The following is a 21,984-nucleotide window of genomic DNA, read 5'->3' on the forward strand; positions in this document are numbered from 1 at the left end:
TAAATAATCCTTTTGGTATGCAAAATTTTTGAAAATTGACTATTATGTAACCAACCCCCTACCCCACACTTATGTGATGCAATGCCCTCATTGCATATGAGGCATAGAAACATAAAAATAAAGAGGGAATTGGAACAAACTCCCCTGGGATAGCAGTGGATAGGTTGATCACTCTCATTTAAGCTCCATCTTCAATAAACTTCATACATGGGAACAATCTCATCCATGTATCGTGTGGGTCGCTCTAAATATGCGAAAATCGGCGTAAGATCTTCAAGAATGGATATGGAAGTGGAAGGATGCAAGTGGTATAAGTAGTAGCACCAAATCAGCAGTCGTTCGGTACAAAAATATATCAACTCGTCGAGTCTGATGATGGACTCGCCGAGTAGCAGCGCGCATTCTCAAAATATCTGGAAATACAAAGCAACTCGTCGAGTCAGCTTAGTGCACTCGACGAGTTGGCACCTGAATGTAAAATCTAGGTATGTGGCAACTGTTTGAGTCCCTAACAACTTCATTAACGCTTCCTCACATGCAGACTCAATCGCTCACACTCCTAAGACTGGACTTGACACTTTGACGTTAAAAACTCGCTTCCTTGACTCACTCTCACACGTAAAAACATCCATGCTTTACCTCATCCTAAGCAATCAAAATGCAATCCTGAAAATAACTAAAGCAAGCAACTATTAAACAAAATAATATCTTAAAGCATACACACCAAAAATAAAACAAAATAAAAATGCAAATTGTTTAAACACAAAAACACAAAAATTAATCCTCATCCTCCTCATCATCGACGTTGGCTCCACTTCCTCCCGCTCCGCTATGGCGTGCACTAATCCTCTCGTCCCACGATGGAATGTATGGATAATTCCCACCATCAATATGTGGAATATTGAAGTGGTCAAAAAGTCGTATGTGGGATTGATTGCTAAAATTTAGCCCCCGCGCCATTTGGTCTTGCATCTGCCTCATCTCTATATTGTACCAATCCATTGGTACATCTTCAGTCTCTACCGGAATCACTGGCGGCTCATCCTCCATATCCCTTTCCCTTCGCGATCGCACCCTCCTTCCCGGTGCTTCGGGACCTACAACCGGGTCATCATTTGGGATGGCATAATGGCCACCACCATAGTCTTCAATAATTCGGGCCCTGCGGAAAAGAATGGGATTAAATGGGGGTGTCGGTATCAAAGTCATGAGGTTCCAGGCACCACAGTTCATCAACCCGAATGAATTAGCCAATCGGGTGACAAACATGCCTCCATTGATGCGCGATGTTTTGCGATCTTTGACCGCACCCGCTGAGAGGTATGAAGCAATGCACCACGGGATGTTGCAAAAGACGCCTGGTGTGATAATGCTCCAAAGGTAGAAAACATCAAGGTTGGAAACCTTGTCATCGTCCTTCCTCTGGTTGATGGTGGAAGAAATAAGGCGGTGAATGAGGCGGTGGGTCGGGGATCGGATGCTCCCTTCCTGCGCGGACTTCGGGATATAAACTTTATTCCCAATAGTGTGCCACCAACCCGTGCTAGTAACCCCATCGGGAAACACCATGTGAGTGGTTGCCAAAAAGGCCCGAAAGAGGTTCGTAGAAACCAACGGTTGATCATAAATCCCTAGCCGGCAAGCAAGATCCACCACCGAGCATTGATGATACTCGCCCCCAAGACAAAATGTGAAACTTGCCGGATGATACAAATCCACTCCACCGGTAAAAGATACCGTGGAAAAGAACTCCAGGCAAAGCTCCAAATACACCGGCTCTTGAATGCGGAAGACCCGGCTCCATCCATCACATATCATTGACTCGCCGTCATGTTGAAACTCCTTTAAAAGGTATGGAGCTAATTCCTCTTCATATCGCACCGTTTGCAACCATTCCCAATCTATTCTGTTCGGGACATAGACCTCCTTCTTTTTAATATCGGCAAGCTTCTTTTTCCACTTCCGCATTGTTGAAGCGGACTCGATTTGCGGGAAATTTAACCATGGAAATTCCTCTTGGCTACCCCTTGAAGATTGTCCTCTTCTAAACATGATTCCTGCAAAACATATAAACCATACCCAGAAAACACAGAATGTTAACAAACCGGATTGTTTCTGCAACTCGACTGTACTCGTCGAGTCCATGCCCGAGTCGGCGAGTCGCGGGACATGTACGAGTCAGTCGACGGGTCTCACCAAATTGAACCATGTAATCTCTAAATTCTTGCAAGGGTTTTGTTCAGGGACTTCCTACTAAGTAATAAGGCCACAATAACGTTCAAAACAACAAGATTCATGACAAAATCGAAAACCTAGAATTTAGTCACTATTTCAAAAACGGGTTTTTTTCATGAAATTGCAAGTGTAGATGGCCTTATAATCACTCTCTATCTAGAAAACAAGAAGAAAGTTGTTACCTTTTTAGTTTAATTCTTGAAGATTTGGAAGAAAGGTTGAAGAAGTCTTGAATGCTTGAGAGAGGATTGTACCCGGCGAGTGTAGTGTGAAAACTGAACTTTTAGGGTTAAAACCCTATTAGATGTAAAAGTAATTTCGAAAATGTTTATTTTTTTCTGTAAATAAGCTCGACTCGTCGAGTCAAGGTCAGACTCGGCGAGTCCCAGCGAGCAGTTAAAATTTTTTTCTGAGATCAGTATGTACTCGTCGAGTCAGGGTCAGACTCGGCGAGTTGTTTGTAAAACATTTCTAATTTTTGAAATTTTGTTATTTATTCAAAATATTCTCACCCCACTCTTAAGCTAGGCGCTCCCTTAAGCAGACAAGTCCGATGATTCGGAGGATTAACATTGAAACACAAAACAAAAACAATAAATGAAAAAAAAACTAAAGAGTAAAAGAAAGCAAACTCTAACGACGGGTTGCCTCCCGCCAAGCGCTTCTTTTTGAGGAGTCATTAGCTAGACTCCTTCCCATTTACGTTTTGTCGCCTTCAAGCATCGGGAATGTGCGCCGTACTTTTTGCGGTTTATACTTAGTCTTGTAGGCGTGAATCTTTTTCTTGTAAGCCCTTTTCAATTCGTCTCTTCTCTTTTTCGTTGTATCATCCTCAGCTGGTTGGGCCTCTCTTTTCCTCTTCTTCTTTTTCAACCCATGCTTTTTCACCAATTTTTGAACCTCCTTTTCTTTAAATTTGATAACTTCATACTTCATATTGGTCCGTGCTCTAGGTTTAGTGGTGAATTGGTGATCAGCTTCCGCTCCGCTTCCATTTATGGCTTCATCCTTTTTTGTGCTCGACTCTTTTCCAAATGGCATCGTATCAAGGCATGCCACGTTGGCGTGTTGGACCTCCATTCCTTTTACTTCTTCTGCCGATCGTTCTTCCAAAGAATCACTAACAGTAACTGAATCCAGGGTATGTGAAGAACGGTCAACAACCAAATCAGCTTGGGTCAAGTTTTTCTCCAAATCGACTGGACTCGTCGAGTCCATTATGTCGACTCGGCGAGTTGGGTCGGGTTCCATCAATTCTGGATCGTTGTCTGAGTCGGCTTCTTCCAGTAGCTTTTCTAGCTCCTCCAAGTCTTTGTCAGCATCTGCAACTTCTTCGGAGTGTAGCGTGAACTTACTTGGGTCTTCTTTTAATAAAATATCAAGCTCTCTTTGCAATACCCCATCATCTAATTGGATAAATGAGATTTCTTCTCTCTTTTCTTCTACTTGCTTGATCTCTGGATTAGCTTTAAACATCACCGACTCATCACCCACTCTTAATGTCAAAGTAGATTCGGATATGTCAATTAGGGCACATGCGGTGTTTAAGAATGTTCTTCCCAAAATAATTGGTATTTCGGGGTCTTCTTTCATCTCCACCACCACGAAGTCTACTGGGAAAATAAACTTGTCTACTTTGATAAGGAGATTTTCACATATGCCTTGTGGATGAATAATTCTTTTATTTGCCAAATGGATTCTCATATTTACCGGCTTTGGTGCTGGTAAATTCAGCTTCTTAAAGAATGAATAGGGCATCAAATTAATGCTTGCCCCTGAATCAGCCAAAGCTCGTGTAGAAACATCATTGCCAAATTGGCACGGAATTACTATATTACCCGGATCACCCTTCTTCTCAGGCAGCTCACTCATTAATATCTCTGCGACTTCAGCAAGATCTTTCCTAGCAGCAAACAAACCTTTAAGCAAGTTAAAGTATTTGGGAGTTTGGAGCATTGTGTCCACGAATGGCATATTGACTTGTAAAGCTTTGACATGCTCCATGAAGGTTCTATAGGCTTGAACTTTTTCTGAAGGAATGGCTCTGGATGGGTATGGCAAAGGAGGATTGTATGTCTTCAGAAAACTGGCTTTTTTATCATTCCCGACTGGACTCGTCGAGTCCATTTTGGTGACTCGGCGAGTCGGATCGAGTTCTTCTCGTTCTGGTTCTTCTTCCTTTTCTGCCTTCCCTTTGGAAACCCTTAGTGTTTCTGCCAATTCTTCTTCACCGCTGGAAGTTATAACGCTCACGTTCTCGTTCCTTGGATTGGGTTGGGTGTCGCTCGGAAGTTGGCCCGGTCTTCTTTCGTTTACTTGATGTGCAAGTTGGCCCAACTGTTTCTCTATGTTGAGAATAGAGGCTTGCTGATTCTTCAACATGTTTCTGGTTTCTTGCATTGCCACATCATGATCATTATGCCTTTTCTCGGACGCGCTTATGAATTTTGTAAGTATGTCTTCTAAGTTCGTCTTCTTGTCCGTCACCGGTTCTTCCTTTTGATAATAACCCCTCTCCCTCTGCTTATATTTTTCTTCCTTAGCCTTTCTGTACTCTTCGTATTGGAGCCATTCCTTCTTCGGTTTCCTCCAGTCTTCATCGTATCTATCGCCGCTGGAGTAGAATACTTGAGCTTTCTTATTTCCATTCTCATCTCGATCACATTCCTTGGTAAGATGGGGACCGCCACAATTTTCACATCCAACTCTAATAGCATGGATCGTTTGATCCATTTTCGTCATTCTTCGGTCTAGGCTATCGAGTTTAGCTATCACCGCCGCCATACCATCGTTTACCGAATTTACTGCGCCGCGACTCACTTCATTCCTCGGGTTGTGGTATTCTCTAGAGTGCCTAGAGAATTCTTCAATTAACTCCTTTATGTCTCGAGGTGTCTTTCGAGTGAGTGGGCCTTGTGAATCGAGTAATTGCCTCGTGGTGACATTAACTCCATCATAAAAGATAGAGACCTCTTGTTGGCTATTGAGATCGTGGTGGGGGCAATTTCGAAGTAGGCTCTTGTATCTTTCCCAAGCTTCATATAGGGATTCGCTGGGTTGTTGCTCGAAGTTGGCAATGGCTTTCTTTAGCTTGGCTATTTTGGAAGGTGGGCAGAAGTGATCTATGAACTCTTCTTTCATTTTGGCCCATGTAGTAACTGATCCGGGAGGGAGTGACTTCAACCAATCCTTTGCAGCTCCTTTGAACGTGACAGGAAGCATGCGTAGCAGCTGGACCTCGCGGGGCACATTAGGTACATTGAAGTAATCCGCCATGTCATTTACTTCATCTAAGTGCTTATAGGCGTCTTCATGATCTCTCCCGTGAAATGGTATCTCCTTGAGTTGAGTGAGAATATGGCCCTTTAGTTCGAACGTAGCGGTAGCGGGGATTGCGGGTTGCACAAGTCCCGGGCCGGTGTCATCACGCATCCTTTTCTTCCACTCCCCCATGGGGATCTCGTCAATATTAGCCATTGCGGTGGCTAAGTCTTCTTCAAACTCGGATGTGTGCTCGCTTTCTTCTTCGATCTCGTATTCGGTGTCTTTCGGGATCGGATCTTCGGTTGACCACGACGCACTGGATGCTCCTGCTTTGCTGCTCCTCTTCTTGCCAAAAACGGATTTGAAGTTTTTGAGTGGTGAGTTCTTTGAAGAAGTGGTTTCTCCAACGGTTTTGCCCTTTTTTTCTTCTTAATGCGGTTTCCGGATCTTCAAGAGGAGGAATTAGAGGTGTAGCAGATCCTCGGGTCATGAACTAACTGCAACTTAAAACAAAACAGAACGCGTAAAAAAGAACAAATATTTAATCTGATTCAGCGTTAGACTCGCCGAGTCGGGGCGAATGCACTCGGCGAGTTCACTTTAAAATCAGTGTTTTTTTTTTTAACTTTGCGTAAGATGAATCTTACACAAAGGATCGATTGAATTAGAATTTAATGCTAATTTTAGAACCGTTCCCCGGCAACGGCGCCAAAAACTTGATGTGTGTAAAACTCACTTAGTTTTAATCCTACTTTAATTATCAAATAACACACAAAAGGCAGTGAACCTATCAATTGTGGTATAGCTAAATAAGCAGGGTATCGAACACAGGGAGCGGCAAATTAAATTAAAAACTAATTCTATCTAAATTACTTTAGCAAATAAGGGTTTTTCTCTAGTTTTACAAGACTAGAAACTTACTAAACAAAACTAATGCAAGGCTAGAAAAGAGCAAATTGACTAGATTCAATAATGGGAAAGAAACTTCTGTTTAGTTCAACTCGGTTAACTTTATGGTTGCTTTTAAGGTAATAGTGCAATGGATTAATTCCTTCGTTGGTTACCGATTCAAGTGATTAAGTTGTGTTCACTACCCTAATCCTTAGCAAATAAACTAATTCAAACAGTGGCCAATTGCTTAACTTAATTATATTTACTAGATTAATTATTCGGGTTAAGTTAGACTTGCAATAGCTAATTAAATTGTTATTCTTAATTAACCTCTTGTTCGATAGTCATCTTACAAGCTTGCACATGAATTTACTCAATTTCCTTATTAATCCTAGTTTCATATTCATTAATCCTAGACATATGATATAGTGGTCACTTATCATATGAGGTTGATAATTAATAGATGTTCATGCTAATTAACTATCTTCCTATTAACAGAAAATAAATTATCATTCATACACAAGGTTCTTTAGCAAGCTAAAATAACAATTAATCACCAACTTAGAATTAATCCTACCAATCAATCAAACCATATTGTCAACTTTGTATCCCCAAACAGAAGTATAAAGAAATTAGTTCATAACTAAGGTGAATAACAGCAAACAAATAAGTTCAAGTTGCTTAATCATATTGACAAAACAAAAGAATTAAGTAGAATGATGAAATTACGCCTCAATTACTTCCGGAATTAGATTCTAGCTTCTTTGGTCGACTTCTAGGGTTCTTCTGGCTTCTTATTCGCAGCTAAACACTTCTGAAACTTCCCAGAATTCTCTCTTTTTGCATTATAGAGTTATCTTTATATATGCATACCGACTCGTCGAGTCATATGGTGACTCGTCGAGTCCCTCTCACATTAGTCGTAACCTGATAACTGTCTTGACTTCCGAATGCTTATCTTTCTGAATCCGCGACCGGACTCGTCGAGTCAAGAGACAACTCGACGAGTAGAAGCCTTTTTTGGTTGTTTTCTTTCTTCGTTCCACTCTTGAGCTCTTAACCGCTTCTCTTGCTCCCTTTCGCTTCCGAGCTTCATCTTTGGACTGAAAAACATAATTTAACACTTTTAAGTACCTTTTGTCCATAATATGCAACAATTTAGCTAATATATGAATAATAAACTACACTTAATATACACTAAATATGCACATATCAATGTCAACAGTATGCCTGTTGGGAAGACATATTTTAGTAAGTTTTACATATGCTTTGAGGGGCTGAAACAAGGTTGGAAAGGAAGTTGTAGAAGAGTAATAAACCTGGATGGTTGTTTCTTAAAGGGATTATGTAGTGGAGAATTGATATGTGTCGTAGGAAGAGATGCTAACACCCATATTTTCCTAATAGCATGGGCAGTTATGTGTGTGGAAAATAAAGAAAATTGGAAATGGTTTTTGGAGAATCTTCAAGATGATATACAAGTTGATGATAGTAGTGGTATCACCCTGATGTCAGATCAACATAAGGTATATCACTTATTATACTTCATATTTCTTGTTAATAAAATTCCATTTCTTAACATATGAATTTAAATTGTATAGGGGCTATTGGAGGCTGTGAAGGAAGTAATGCCTAATGCTGAACACAGACAGTGTGCAAGGCATATTGTTGCCAACTTTAGGAAAAGGTTTAGTGGTGTGCATTATGAGAGGATGTTTTGGAAAGCTTGCAAAGCATCAACTGAACCTTTATTCAATGCAGCAATGAAGGAAATACAAGTCCTAAATCCTGCAGCATTTGACTACCTTATGGAAAAGAACCCAAAATCATGAAGTAGAGCTTTCTTTAGAGAGGGGAGGATGTGTGATGCAGTTGAAAATGGATTATCTGAAAGCTTCAACAATGTCATTAGAGATGCAAGGAAAAAAACAATAATCACAATGTTAGAAGAAATTAGTTTGTATGTTATGGAGAGGCAATTCAATCTCACCATCAAAGGTTGTTCACGGCCTGATTTGAAACCATGCCCAGCCATTACAATCCTATTGAATCAGTTGAAAAGAGCTCAAAGGTTTTTTCTTTTCTATTAATACTTTATTTAGTTTTTCCACTATACACCCTAACTTTTATACCATTGCATCAGGTATTGGCAGGTTTTACCTACTGGTTTAAACCAGTTTGAAACAAGGAATTTGGTAGAGTCTTACGTTGTGGATGTCGATAGGAGAACTTGTTCATGTAGAGTTTGGCAACTAATGGGTATGGATTTGTGAATTCAGTTGCAACAATCTCATACCTTAACAGTAATGTTGGTAATTATGTGGATCCAATGTACTATGGAGCAATTTATAAGACCACCTACAAGTATCCTATGTGTGGGATGAATGGTAGCAACATGTGGCCACCTACTGAATTCATTCCACCTTTGCCACCATTGAAAAGAAAAATGCCAGGTAGACCTAAAGTTAATAGAAGAAAAGATTCAAGTGAAAGGGGTGCTAGACATACTGTGTCAAAGATTGGGAAAAATATTATGTGTAGTGTATGCAAACAAGCAGGACATAACAAGGTTCATGTTCTAAATCTGAAAAGCCAACAAAACTAGAGGTAAGGAAAAGGAAGAGATCAGATTTTATTGATGGGGAGGGAAGCAGTTCTAAGAAGGCAAAAGGTATGATAGATGAGGAAGGAGGGAGGGGTAATAAGGGCATTAATGGAAAAGTTGGGGAAGGAAGTAGTGCTAAGAAGGCAAAAGGTATGACAGTTGAGGAAGGAGAGAGAGGTAATAAGGGCATTAATGGAAAAGTTAGGGAAGGAAGCAGTGCTAAGAAGACAAAAGGTATGACAGTTGAGGAAGGAGGGAGGGGTAATAAGGGCATTAATGGAAAAGTTGGGGAAGGAAGCATTGGTAAGAAGGCAAATGATGTTATAGATGATAAAGGGGGGAGGGGTAAAAAGGGCAGTAATGGAAAAGTTGGGGAAGGAACCAATGGTAGGAAGACAAGAAAGAAGTTGAAAAGAATTCTGAAGAAAAAACTTGGTACACGGGTTGAGGGTAACAATGGGGAAGGCAACACTATTGACAAGGCAATGGAACTAGAATAGGTTAAGTATGGTCAATGTCGTTATGTAGTCAATGTGTTTATGACAACTGATTTCGGGTTAAGTGTTTTAATTTGATGTTTTCTACTCACTTTGGTCATGCTAAACAATGTTGGATTAAGTGTTTCAATTTTATGTTATGTACTCACTGTGGTGTTATGTAGTCACTATGCTTATGCTAAACAATTTTATGTTATGTACTCACTGTGGTGTTATGTAGTCACTATGCTTATGGTGTGTTGTATTTATGGACGTGCATGGTATTGGGGTCCATTATTTACATTAGTGCTGGATATATATGGTCCCATTTACTCTAGGTGAACATGGCATTGATGTCTATTATTGACATTAGTGATTGAAAGTCATTACAAGGATAATGTAAATAACCATAACAATTTCCTTGACAAGGACATAAAAAACTGCTACATACGAATTACAACTTGTACACAATTATGCCAAAGAAAATAATCCAACTTAGAACTAAAGACATCTTCAGTTTCCAAATCTTTGATTCAAGCTTCTTTTTCGACCTAGCTAATCCTACAATCATAACTGCTTCAGCACTCATATTCTTAGAGTCTGCTTCTTCAACCCAACAAATAAAACCATTACAAGTTCCCTAACAAAATTAATTTACAAGTTAGAAGTGTAGAATGCAAAGATAAAAACAAATAAATTAGGGATACTGTGTCCTAATAAAGAAAGTCAAACAAACCTTAGTGGGGCAAGCATAGAATGGTCTTCAAGGGTTTGATGGAGTGGAAGACATTCTGATTATTGCCAAACATCCACATGAGCATTTCACCATTTTTTCTTCGTTATTTCCGAGAGCTGCTAACTTCAAAATGCAAACAAGAACATGTACAAAGAAATGGGATCTACTGCCGAGTAAATGAGGTAAAGTACTTATAAAAAGCAAATGACGAAAATATCTCAACCGAGTAAGGAAGTAGGTTCTTAAAAATTGTAAATTCCGAAAATACCCCTTGACGAAATTACCCCAATGTTTGACCTCATTAACATCTATCACAGTTGGTGTACCAACAACAATTAATTTTCATTAATTAAGCCAACCAAGTGTCCAAATCGTTAGTCTTAATCAAGAACATTGATCCCAACAAATCAAAACGCATTCAAGGTGTTTACATTTCATCATGATAATATCAAAATGGCTGTTACATGTTCCCAGGACTTCAAAAAACATCCGTAAACAACCACCACTAGATTACCACAAACATCATAGATGATTACCACAAACACAAACGAACACACACAATCCTAATAACATATATTACAATAAAAACCTTAAACATAATAGACGATTAAGACGAACACTAGATTTTCCTACCACTACTATTCACCTCCTTGAGAATCACTTGCTGACTATCAAGTGAATGATGAAAATCATTAGCAGGAGCATCACCACGACAAGACCCACAACCAACAATGCAATAGCTTTCATCTGCTTCTCAACCTTGTCGAACCTTTGTTGCATGTTTAGGACATCAACCCTGGAATGAAGGTAATCGCGACCCATCTCCTCCTTCATGTGCTCCACCTCACCTTTTTGCTCGGCTATTTTATCACCACAGTCGCAGAAAATCATGTGCAAATCGTTCAAGTATAGCCCGTCTCTTGAGCTAATCGAGTTGTTGGAGTTTATAGTATCTGATGATGGTGGTGGGGTAGGCTCCATGAAAGATAGTGAAAGGGAACACGAGTATTCTATTTTTGTTTGTCGGTTTGTGTTTGGCCGGAAGCGGTAACAAAGTGTTAGGGTTTTGTCTAAGAGACCATCCATTTATATAGTAGGGGACCACCTCACCCTTAGTGCCCAAGTAAGTGAACTCGGTGGCGAGTCAATGACGTGTAAATCGAGTCGTCTGAGTTGACTCAGTAGGTTACTTGGATGATGACATGGCAAGCAAACCGGTTGAATTGGGTCATAATCCCAAATTAGCCGGTTAAATGTTAGTTTATGCCCTTCTAAAGCCAAAAAATAAAATAAGGGACCTTTTAAACCAAAACTTGTAAGTTAGTGGGGCTACAGTGACATTTTCCCTTAAATTAATAATAAGATTCATAAGAATGTATTTTAAACTTTTGAAAGTACCAGGGTTTATTTTTAAATTCAAAAATTAAGAAGTTAATTTTAATTTAAAAGTAAATCAATCATGAATTCAAGATAATGATATCTAATTACTTTGATAATTACTCAATTTTACTTATTTAAAACATTATTTAAGGTAATTATTCTAATCCAATCATGAGATAAGTATAAAATTCAAATTTTGTAGATCTGACTGTCCAACACGCTGTGGTAAACAATCACCATGCCATGATGGAAGAACACCATGCCGTGTTGGCTGAACAGAATGGCGATTATGTTTGCTTATCCTTGTTCAAGTTCAACCATTGTATCAATTCAATATAAAACTAAACCTACACTTTAATACCACTAGTGGGAAATATGCAAAACATATAAATCCGATGTGTGGATGCAATCCTAAAATTGATCTATGTTTTCTTAAATTTAACATACAATTTGAACAACAAAATAGAAACCCTAGAACACTAGTATGTAATCGAAAACACACAATTAGAGTTATAAGAATCATAACTTGATTGTTATATAGTAAAAACAATGTAAATCCTTGTGTGGTTGAAACATTGAGAGCAAGCATCACAAATATCACAACTCTAATGGTTCACACCCAACACTAGCAAAGGATGATGATTAAGAAGAGATGAGAGAGGCTCCAAAATTCAGACATGTCTTACAAAAACAAGATTTTTTTTCCAAAAATTCTAGGGTTAAAATCTTATTTGTAGTGTAGTCAGGAAAACCCTAGATAAGTCCAAATCCAAGATCAACTTAAATCGGGTAATTATCCACCTTCCTGTTTATCCACCAAGGTCAATTCTACAAACCATTAGGCTTCAAGAAACTATCCAAACCATATAGGGGGGGGGGTCTAGAAAGCCTCTTGCTCAACTATTGAACAATTACATTTCAGTCCCTACATTTTTTATTAATTCATTTAATCCGAAAATTAATTCTAATTAAATTTTGATTAAATATTAATTAAATATTACTATTTCTAATTCATTTATTATTTTCATAATATATTAACAAATTATTTATTTCAATTTATTAATCAAATAATAAATCAAAACTCTCTCTCCAAATATCATCCCGTCTAGTTGCTAGTTTTGAGGGCAACCCAAGAGGACTGTATCACTATCAGTTTAAGTGTATACCAATTATAGTTATGGGTTTACACACCTAATCCAACATATAAGTATATGGAAATGCATAAGGGTACATGGATATGCACTTATATAACTACATGTCTGTTTGTTTATGCACATGTATATAGATATATACATACGAACATGCATAAGTGCATATGGATATGCACTTGAATAAGTACACGCCTATGTGTTCATGCATATACATATGGGTATATACATATGCATATGAATATATCCATATATATGGAGATGCATAAGTGCACATGGATATGCACTTCTATAAATGCATGTCTATAATTTCATGCATATGCATGAACGTATGCATATGAATATATCAAGTCTCCTATAGGATCCAAGACCAATATATCAAGTCTCCTATATGATAGAAAACTAATTTTATTGACTATATCAAGTATCCCATAGGCTCTAAGACCAATATTCAACTCTTAAATTGACATGAGTGACTTAAGAGCAAATGGCGACCAATTAAGAAAAATAATATGAAAAATTCATAAAAATAACAATTATTAGCATTTCATCATCTTTGTTGTTGTTGTTGTTGTTGACTTAGGAGCAAATGGCGACCCATTAAGAAAAATAATATGAAAAATTCATAAAAATAACATATTAGCATTTCATCGTCTCTGTTGTTGTTGTTGTTGTTGTTATTGTTATTGTTATTGTTAGTATTATTGTTATTATTATTGTTATAGAGGAGAGGAACCAACTGATGATTAGTTTTTGGTAATGGATTCTAAATTGTTTGTCAAATCCTTTGACAGGTTCAGTGTGTTTATTGATGTAGGTGTCCACTGCTCCTCTTTATTAGTTGCATTTTTTAAAAGGGTTTTTTTTGTGTCTTCTCCTCATTACATTGTAGGCCGTCATTGTTGTAGAGTGGATTAATGATGAAGGTTGGAAAATAAAAGGTTAACATTTGCTTACCTTTATACTTGTTACATGTTTTATTTTTGGGTTGGATTTTTGTTGCATAAAAAGGATGTATTTGTTTGTATAAGTCATTTCTGGACATTTGATCTATAAAATTTATCAACTGTATTTTTTTTTGGTTTGAATCTATTCTTGGTACTCTCTCTTTCTTTCTCTCTCTCTCTCTCTCTCTCTCTCTCTCTCTATATATATATATATATATATATATATATATATATATATATATATATATATATATATAGATCTTATTGCATTTTTTGTTGAACATAACTTAATTTTGTCTTTCTAATGCTATTTTTCTTGAGAAAAGTCTGGATATATTTTTAATGGGAGAAGGTGTTGGGTTAAAAAGGTAACAAGACTTAGATTTGGGGCACTACTAGTCAAGAAATGTAATATTTCCAAAACATTTTCACTAAAATTAGCGTTATGTTATTTTTCTGTGAAACTAATTGTAAAAAAAGAATGCATTAACGAATTGCATATGGTTTTTTTAAAAAATTTTACTTCAAATTAATAAGTTTTCTATCTCTGTAATTGAACAATAATTTAGTAATTAGTTTTCGTGAAACAAATAGAAAAACAGGAAACATTAATCAAATGCATCATTAATAACTTTTCAAATTAATCAAATGCATCATATTTTTTATTTTTTAAAAAGTTTATTTCAAATTAATAAGTTTTCAATCTTTGTAATGAAACAAAGACGTGAACAAATCTGGGCTATATTTTTTTTTGCCGCAAAATCCTCAAATGTATCGGCACGATGGAAGAACGCAGTATTCATATGCGAATATAAAGGTAAGTATATTATTGCATATTGCAAATCTTCCGCTTAAACGCTCCAGCGTACAGGAACGGTGTAACAAATAATATTCATATATGAATAATCACTTGGGAATATGCATATACTTATTCACATATGAAGATTGCATTCATCCGTTCAAGTGCGCCGATATGCTGGAGCGTTTTGCAGCAAAAAAAATATGTGGCCCATTAGTAATTATGTTAGTTGCGGTGGTGGTGGTTTATATTCACGCGTCGCCCTGGTATGCAAGAGGGTTTTGCGGCAAAAAAAATATGGTCCAGATTTATTCACATTTTCGATTTAATAATTGTTCTCATTATTATTTTTTCATTAACCATTTGAACCTCTCTCTCTCTCTCTCTCTCTCTCTCTCTATATATATATATATATATATATATATAGAGAGAGAGAGAGAGAGAGTGTGTGTGTGAGAGAGAGAGAGGGAGATAGGTTTATGTGTTTAAAGTAATTATTGTGTTATTGTATGTATTAATGTGGGCCAACTAAAATTAAATAAAAATTAAATAAATAAATAAGGGAAATTTAGTAATTTGTTTAGTAACTTCCAAAAATAATCAATAATTCCTATAATCATGATATGGATTTATAACCTAAATAAATAAGAGCGTGTTTGCTTTCAGCAAGTGGATCCACTTAAAAGATTAGGGCTTTTAAACTCGTGTTCCTTTTGATCGGGTAAAGATGGATTCCGCCTACATCGTGAATCCTCCGAAGTCCTAACGATTCCGTCTCCGACCAAACGTAGGCGTCTCCGGCCACACCAGAAGACTATCAATTGGTGCTGGTTACTTCCGCTGCTCACCACTGGCGCTTCCTCCATGCTGCTTACCTCCGGCCACACGAGACGACCCTCAATCGGCTGCTCACCTCCGACTATCCCCCCAGCGTCCACTGCTCGATCTCCGCTGTTCATCTCCGTTGAAGAGTTTATCATCCTTGAAGCCACCTTTCAACAATCCAGAGTGGTTATCGACACAATGGTAAGCATTAGTTTCAATCCTTATTTTTTTCTCTATAGATTTCCATCATGTTGATTTGCACATTCTTCACTGATTTATTTCAGTGGGATTGAATAGCAATATATTATCATTTGTAAAATCTTAAGTTGGTGAAGTGGAAACCGTTTGTTTAATTATAATTTCTCCATCACATTTTAATCCGGCTTAATTTATGTTTTGGCACATAAACTGTTTGATGAAATGACTTAGGGAGATCTTCTTTAGTATTTCAAAATAGAAACTTATTATATTAAGTTTTCACAAAATTTTGAAGATATATTAATATTATTGTTGCAAAATCTGCCTAATCGGCCGATTAATTGACGATTAATCGCTAATCGGACCTCCACCGATGAGATTTATTGCTAATCGGTCACTATAATCAGGTTTGGTCAATATAGGTAAAATTCGAAATTAATCCTAATCAGACCTAATCAGACTTAATCAAACCTAATCGAGTTTGGTCAACGCAGGTGAAAGTCGGGCCTAATCGGCCTTAATTAGACCTAATCGGCCCTAATCGCCGATTAATCACTTTTTTTTTGTAGGATTAAAATTAGATTTATAAATTTTTAAATAATTTTCTTAATAATTAATGGTTCTCGATTAATTTCCCGATTAATCCCCATCTAGCCGATTAATCCGTAATCGTTAGTCCACCGATTAGCGATTTCTGCAATCATGATTAATATCACTTGTTCCTTGTTATACCAGGGTTAAATTTTGACTTGGTGCCTTCTTTCTGTTATGTGATGCCAATAGGTGAGAGTTTGCAAACGATTACATTTGAGCTTAAAATTAGATATTGACATATTGTCTAAAACACTTGGTCTTAATGAAAGAAAATACTAATTTGAGCTAATATGCTTCGAACTAGACATGTTTTTTCACTTCAAAATAGAAACAAAAACTAATTTGAGCAATAAGATCTCATATATTTTCCTATTTACAGTATTTGTATTCACTTCTCCTTTTTGCGATCAATGATCAACAATTAAGTAAACTACTTTCTAGTAATCCCTTAGTGGTTTGTGTATTTTATACAATTCCAATTCTATCGGAATGGAATCATGAATTCAAATTCTATCGGAATGGAAACACGATTTCTAATTTTGTTGGAATGAAGTATGGATATTTTCTCATTGATTATACATGTTCTACAATTTTTGGTTATTGGTTTTGGTGCAGTTAATAAGTCCGCATATTTTTCCAAAGAAATAAAGTTTTTTATTTATCATTTGCTAATGCGTTATTGAATTCTAAACTACAACTGAATTTTTTCACAGAAGTCAATGTTTGAAGAAGTTGATGCTTGAAGAACAAACAACAAAATTAAAAGTGTTGTTTAGCAACATTATTCTTTTAGAATGAATTAGTGTATTTGTTAGATTTTGATGTTTTTTTTCCGATTTGAAAGGTTTTTAGTTTTATTCTTTCACAATAAATATAATTCTTAGCAATTATTACATTTATTCTATAAGAATTAATGTAATTTTTTGTTTTAATTATTCAATTGATGGTTCGAGAATTTTGTTATTGTACAAGAAATTTTTAAAGTTATGATCGAGAAATATGTTCAAAAATATTTTTATTATTTTATGGTTCAAGAATATTTTTATTTTTGAACATACTCAAATATATTCTACCAGAATGTCCGAATTAAAAACCTTATAATTCGTAAAATCGGATTTTTAAAACTAATAGAATCTATGATCCCTTAAGATATACAAATTTCCTTTATTAAATCTATATTAACTAACTAAATTACAATTGTAATTAATTAAAATGATATTTTTCAATTATATTTAATTCAATAATATATATTAATAATTTTATTAAAATAAGTAAATTTGATTGGCCCATATTTATGCATATAATAACACAATAATTATCTTAAATAGAATAACGTAAGTCTATATATATATATATATATATATATATATATATATATATATGGTTAGGTTATATTGTTTTAGTAACTATTGTGTGTCAGAATGCACAGATCTGGACCATCGGATGAATAGAATCAACAATCATGATCTGAGGGTCTATGATATTACAATATGGTAACATGTATCATATAATCACACAATTTTTATCAAAAGGATATTTTGGACAATTAACTACATTTATAAAAGGAAATTTTCAGATTTTTAGGGATGATTAATTCTTCTAATTTAAAAAAATCTAAATTTTTTTATTAATTCAATTTCAATTTTTACCGATTTTATTCTATCAGAATATTTTTTTGTTAGAATGATACTCTTTCAGAATTTTATTCTAACAGAATATTATTGAAGAAAAAAAAATTCATGAATAAGATGTGGAAATAACAAACATTCTAATGTATTCTTATACATCTGAACTTAAATACAAATTTATACATATTCTTACAGACAAAAAGTCTTATACATTTTAATATAGTTATAAAAATTCTAAAAGAATATAAACAAAAATGAATAACATTCTTAAAAAAAAATAACAACATTCCGCTAGAATACTATCATGTGCCATGTTTTCTTCTTGAATTCTTGAATTCTGAAAGAATATTGCTGTTTTTGGATGTTGAATCTTGAAATTCTGAAAAACAATTGTTGTTTTTCTTCATTCTTTGAGAATGAAGTATCATATATCTTTTTTTCATAAGTTTCCTCATCATTCCTGCATCATCCTAACAACTGCACCTTAAGCATACAAATAATTAATTGCAATTCTTTCAGAATACAACCAAAATATTCTTACACAATAAACTGTTCTTGCAGAATGGTTTTAAATATTCTTAAAGAATTTGTAGCCTTCTTTATCAGATCAACAACAGACTTGAAGTGGCACACCAACCACACAGGAGCCCACGTTTGACCGTTGTTCTTCCCGATGGAGTCCCTAAATCATTCCAATTGAGGTACAATTACCAATTTCATGGTTCGCATCACACATCCGATTTTGACATATGCCCCGATTCCAAGACCCATAACACAACGAACCTGAAAAACATGAAGCACCAAATTGCGAGATGGAATTAACAGTGCTTCGATAGCCTATGTTCTGACAGTCTTCAAGGCATCGCACCATTGTAAAGGCTTGTTCCAAAAACTAGATTAACAAACAAAATCACCAGTTCATTGCAACAACAGCCTTCAATTATTTAATCCAATTATGACTTTTCATTCTTTGACCAACTGTTCGACAATTGTACATCACAGGAACCAAAAATCTTGTTCATCCAACACCACGTTAATACTTAAAAGATTAATTTCATTTAGAAATCATTAGCAATTTTAAGAAACAAATGAACTCAAGTCAACAGAAATAACGGGAATAAAAGAAAACGATGAACAGAGAATGGATGAGCAACAAATTCAAGATACGTCTTTTACATATGGGTCAATTGTAATAGCTTTAAATAAAAGATCTATATTCAAACGTTTACAGACAATAGCATCAGTCAATCATCAAATTGTTAATTTTGACAAACAGGAAAGATTGACTTGAACACAAAATGAAGATGCAATCGGAGACTCAAAGAAAGAAAATCTTAATAACTGATTGGAGAAGGATAATTACCTGGTAATGAGTTTTGAATCTTGATGATTGATTGTAGAAGAAGAAGCAGAAGTCGTGGATTAGAAACGATGATGAGTTAGATTTAGGGCTAGGATTAAATAGTTGGTCAAAGAGATTTTTATAGTAATTCCCATTAATTAAGGGATTTTATTTTAATTATCATTGTAAAGTTACATAATTACACTTATTCAATTTTTTAATTATTTAATTATTCCTCAATTTCTATTGGTGCATTCAGTCACACAATAGTTGTCAAAAACATTTAAACCTAACTCTCTCTCTATATATATATATATATATATATATATATATATATATATATATATATATATATATATATATATATATATATTCGGAACACGTTATGCTAAACCAATGATAATTTTTTCATATAATTTACAGAAGGTAAAAGTCAATGATGCCTAAGGTATCTTTGGAACTTAAGTGTCTCAAAATCGACCGAAGTGGGGACAAAATTTTGGAACCATTAGGTATCTCTATGGCGAAGTGATGGGTTGTCAAGTCATTTATTATGTATTAATTATTGTACCAGCCAAGATCCTTGCATTAATAAACTCAAAGAAGAAAAAAAATAATAATAAAATAAACTCAAAGATCAATACTTCCCGCGAATGTGCTATATATAGATATGAAATCTGTATTTTAAGAAACCAGTTGTGTACTAGACTACTAGTTACATTTATTTTTACTGTACACCGGTTAGAATGAAATCTCATAAAAACCAATTGCGAGCAACTCTACCTTGATGTCACATGCAACTGACGAAAGTCAATGACTTCTCATATGTCCCAATAAATACTGGTTATTCTTCTCAAGAAATCACAAGCATTGCCATCGCAAATCATGTCTCCCTTGATAATCCTCATTGTGACTTTCTTTTTAATGTTTATTGTAGTTATGTTAGTCAGTAAATGTAGCTCAGGTAAGGTGAATAGCAAATTGCCACCAGGTCCACAGAAGCTGCCTTTTATCGGGAACATGTTGTCAATGTTTAGTTCCGAACTACCACATCATGTTCTTAGAAACCTGGCCAGAAAACATGGTCCCCTGATGCATCTTCAACTGGGTGAGATTTCCGCCTTGGTTATATCATCTCGTGAAATGGCAAAAGAGATACTCGTGAAGCACGATCTCGCCTTTGCAAGCAGACCTGAACTACTAGTCTCCAAGATTGTGATGTACAACTCTCAAGATATCGGATTTTCACCATATGGAAATCACTGGAGGCAGATGCGAAAAATTTGCGCCTTAGAACTGCTCAGTGCCAAGAAAGTCCAGTCATTCTCTTCAATCAGGGAGGAAGAGGCTGGTGCTCTGATGAAACTTATTCTGTCATCTGCAGGATCACCTATAAATCTTTCCAAACATTTTTTTACATTGATGAACACTGTAACATCTAGAGCTGCATTTGGGAGGATCTATAACGAGCAGGATCTATTGATAGATATGGTACAAGAACTTGCTGTTCTAGCAGGAGGTTTTGATATGGCCGACTTGTTTCCTTCTTATAAGTTTCTTCATGTTTTTACCAGTATGGGTTCCAGGTTAAAAACCCTCCACCGAAACCTTGACATGACCCTTAACAGCATACTCGACCAGCACAACAAGAGCTCTAAAACTGCCATGGACGATGAAGATTTTCTTGATATTCTGTTCAGACTAAAAAACAGTGGCGATCTTGAGTTCCCTTTCACACATGACCATATCAAAGCGTTGGTATTGGTTAGTACTCAACTCTACTCGATATTTAGATAGACTAAAAAAATTATGTTTTTAATGTTCAATCACTTCTTATATATCTTTACATCACGTGTCTAATTAATGGACACTTAATCGTAAATGAATTTGTGGCTGGTTTGCATGCAGGATGTTTTCTCAGCTGGAACGGATACGGCTTCCACAAATTTGGAATGGCTCATGTCAGAACTTGTAAGAAACCCTAAAGTGCTAAAAAAGGCACAAACTGAAGTGAGAGAAGTGCTGAGGGGAAAGAAAGAAGTACATGAAGCTGATATTCAAGGATTGAACTATCTAAAGCTGGTTATCAAGGAGTCGATGAGATTGCATCCATCACTTCCCTTGTTACTTCCTAGAGAATGTAGGGAAAGTTGTGAAATTGAGGGATATGTGATACCAGTGAAGACAAAAGTTATCATTAATGCATGGGCACTCGCAAGGGATCCTGAGTATTGGCATGATGCTGAAAGTTTTCTACCTGAGAGATTCGAAGACAGTAGTTATGATTTCAAGGGAAGCAACATGGAGTATCTACCCTTCGGGGCTGGAAGGAGAATCTGTCCAGGAATTTTGTTTGGTGTGGCTAATGTTGAACTTGTACTTGCAAGCTTACTCTATCACTTTAACTGGGAGCTCCCTCATGGGATGAATACTGCAGATTTGGATATGAGGGAGACATTTGGTTCATCCATCCGAAGAAAGATGAACTTGCAACTGATTGCGACCCCTTATAATCTCGACTCTTGTGACACCTAAGTAATCGTACGTGCACTAGTAAGATCATTTGTTTTTGTTTTTCAAGACTATAACTTACTCTATCTTTTCTTCATATTGAAAAATACTTTGTTTATCGAGAAAGGGGCTAGAATGTTGGGGTTGAATGATAGTTTTATTCAGAACTAGAACAAAAGGAAGAACTTACATGCTGAATATTACAAGAAAAAAAAACAACCCTCTAATACTCGGTTTAAGTATTTATCCATCACTCTTTGTTTTTGTGGTTCACTCTTTGTTTTTGTGGTGCTCTACAACTGAAGTTAGAGTTCCTATTTATAGCTAAACCAACTTATCATAACTATTATTACCATTTATTGTGTTCACCATGTGAACATAAGAAGTTACCATTGTCAAATGGTG

At 35.9% G+C, this 21,984-nt stretch overlaps 1 protein-coding gene across 1 annotated transcript; it reads left to right on the plus strand.

Moving 5' to 3' along the window:
- The first annotated feature begins 19,775 nt into the window (after positions 1-19,775).
- Positions 19,776-21,717, plus strand: LOC145005055 (premnaspirodiene oxygenase-like). The gene is made up of 2 exons (XM_078964101.1): positions 19,776-20,832; positions 20,977-21,717. The coding sequence occupies exons 1-2, from the start codon at positions 19,954-19,956 to the stop codon at positions 21,601-21,603; spliced, it is 1,506 nt and encodes a 501-aa protein (XP_078820227.1). The 5' UTR covers positions 19,776-19,953; the 3' UTR covers positions 21,604-21,717.
- Positions 21,718-21,984: the final 267 nt, after the last annotated feature.

This window comes from Lactuca saligna, chromosome 7 (assembly GCF_052625555.1).
Source record: "Lactuca saligna cultivar CGN05327 chromosome 7, ASM5262555v1, whole genome shotgun sequence".
Classification (NCBI taxonomy): domain Eukaryota; kingdom Viridiplantae; phylum Streptophyta; class Magnoliopsida; order Asterales; family Asteraceae; genus Lactuca; species Lactuca saligna.

Excerpts from the sequence above, each read along its gene's own strand:
- LOC145005055 (XM_078964101.1), top strand. The coding sequence starts at position 19,954 with ATGTCTCCCTTGATAATCCTCATTGTGACTTTCTTTTTAATGTTTATT. Across the intron at positions 20,833-20,976 it reads ATATCAAAGCGTTGGTATTG|GATGTTTTCTCAGCTGGAAC; the intron begins GTTAGTACTCAA and ends GTTTGCATGCAG.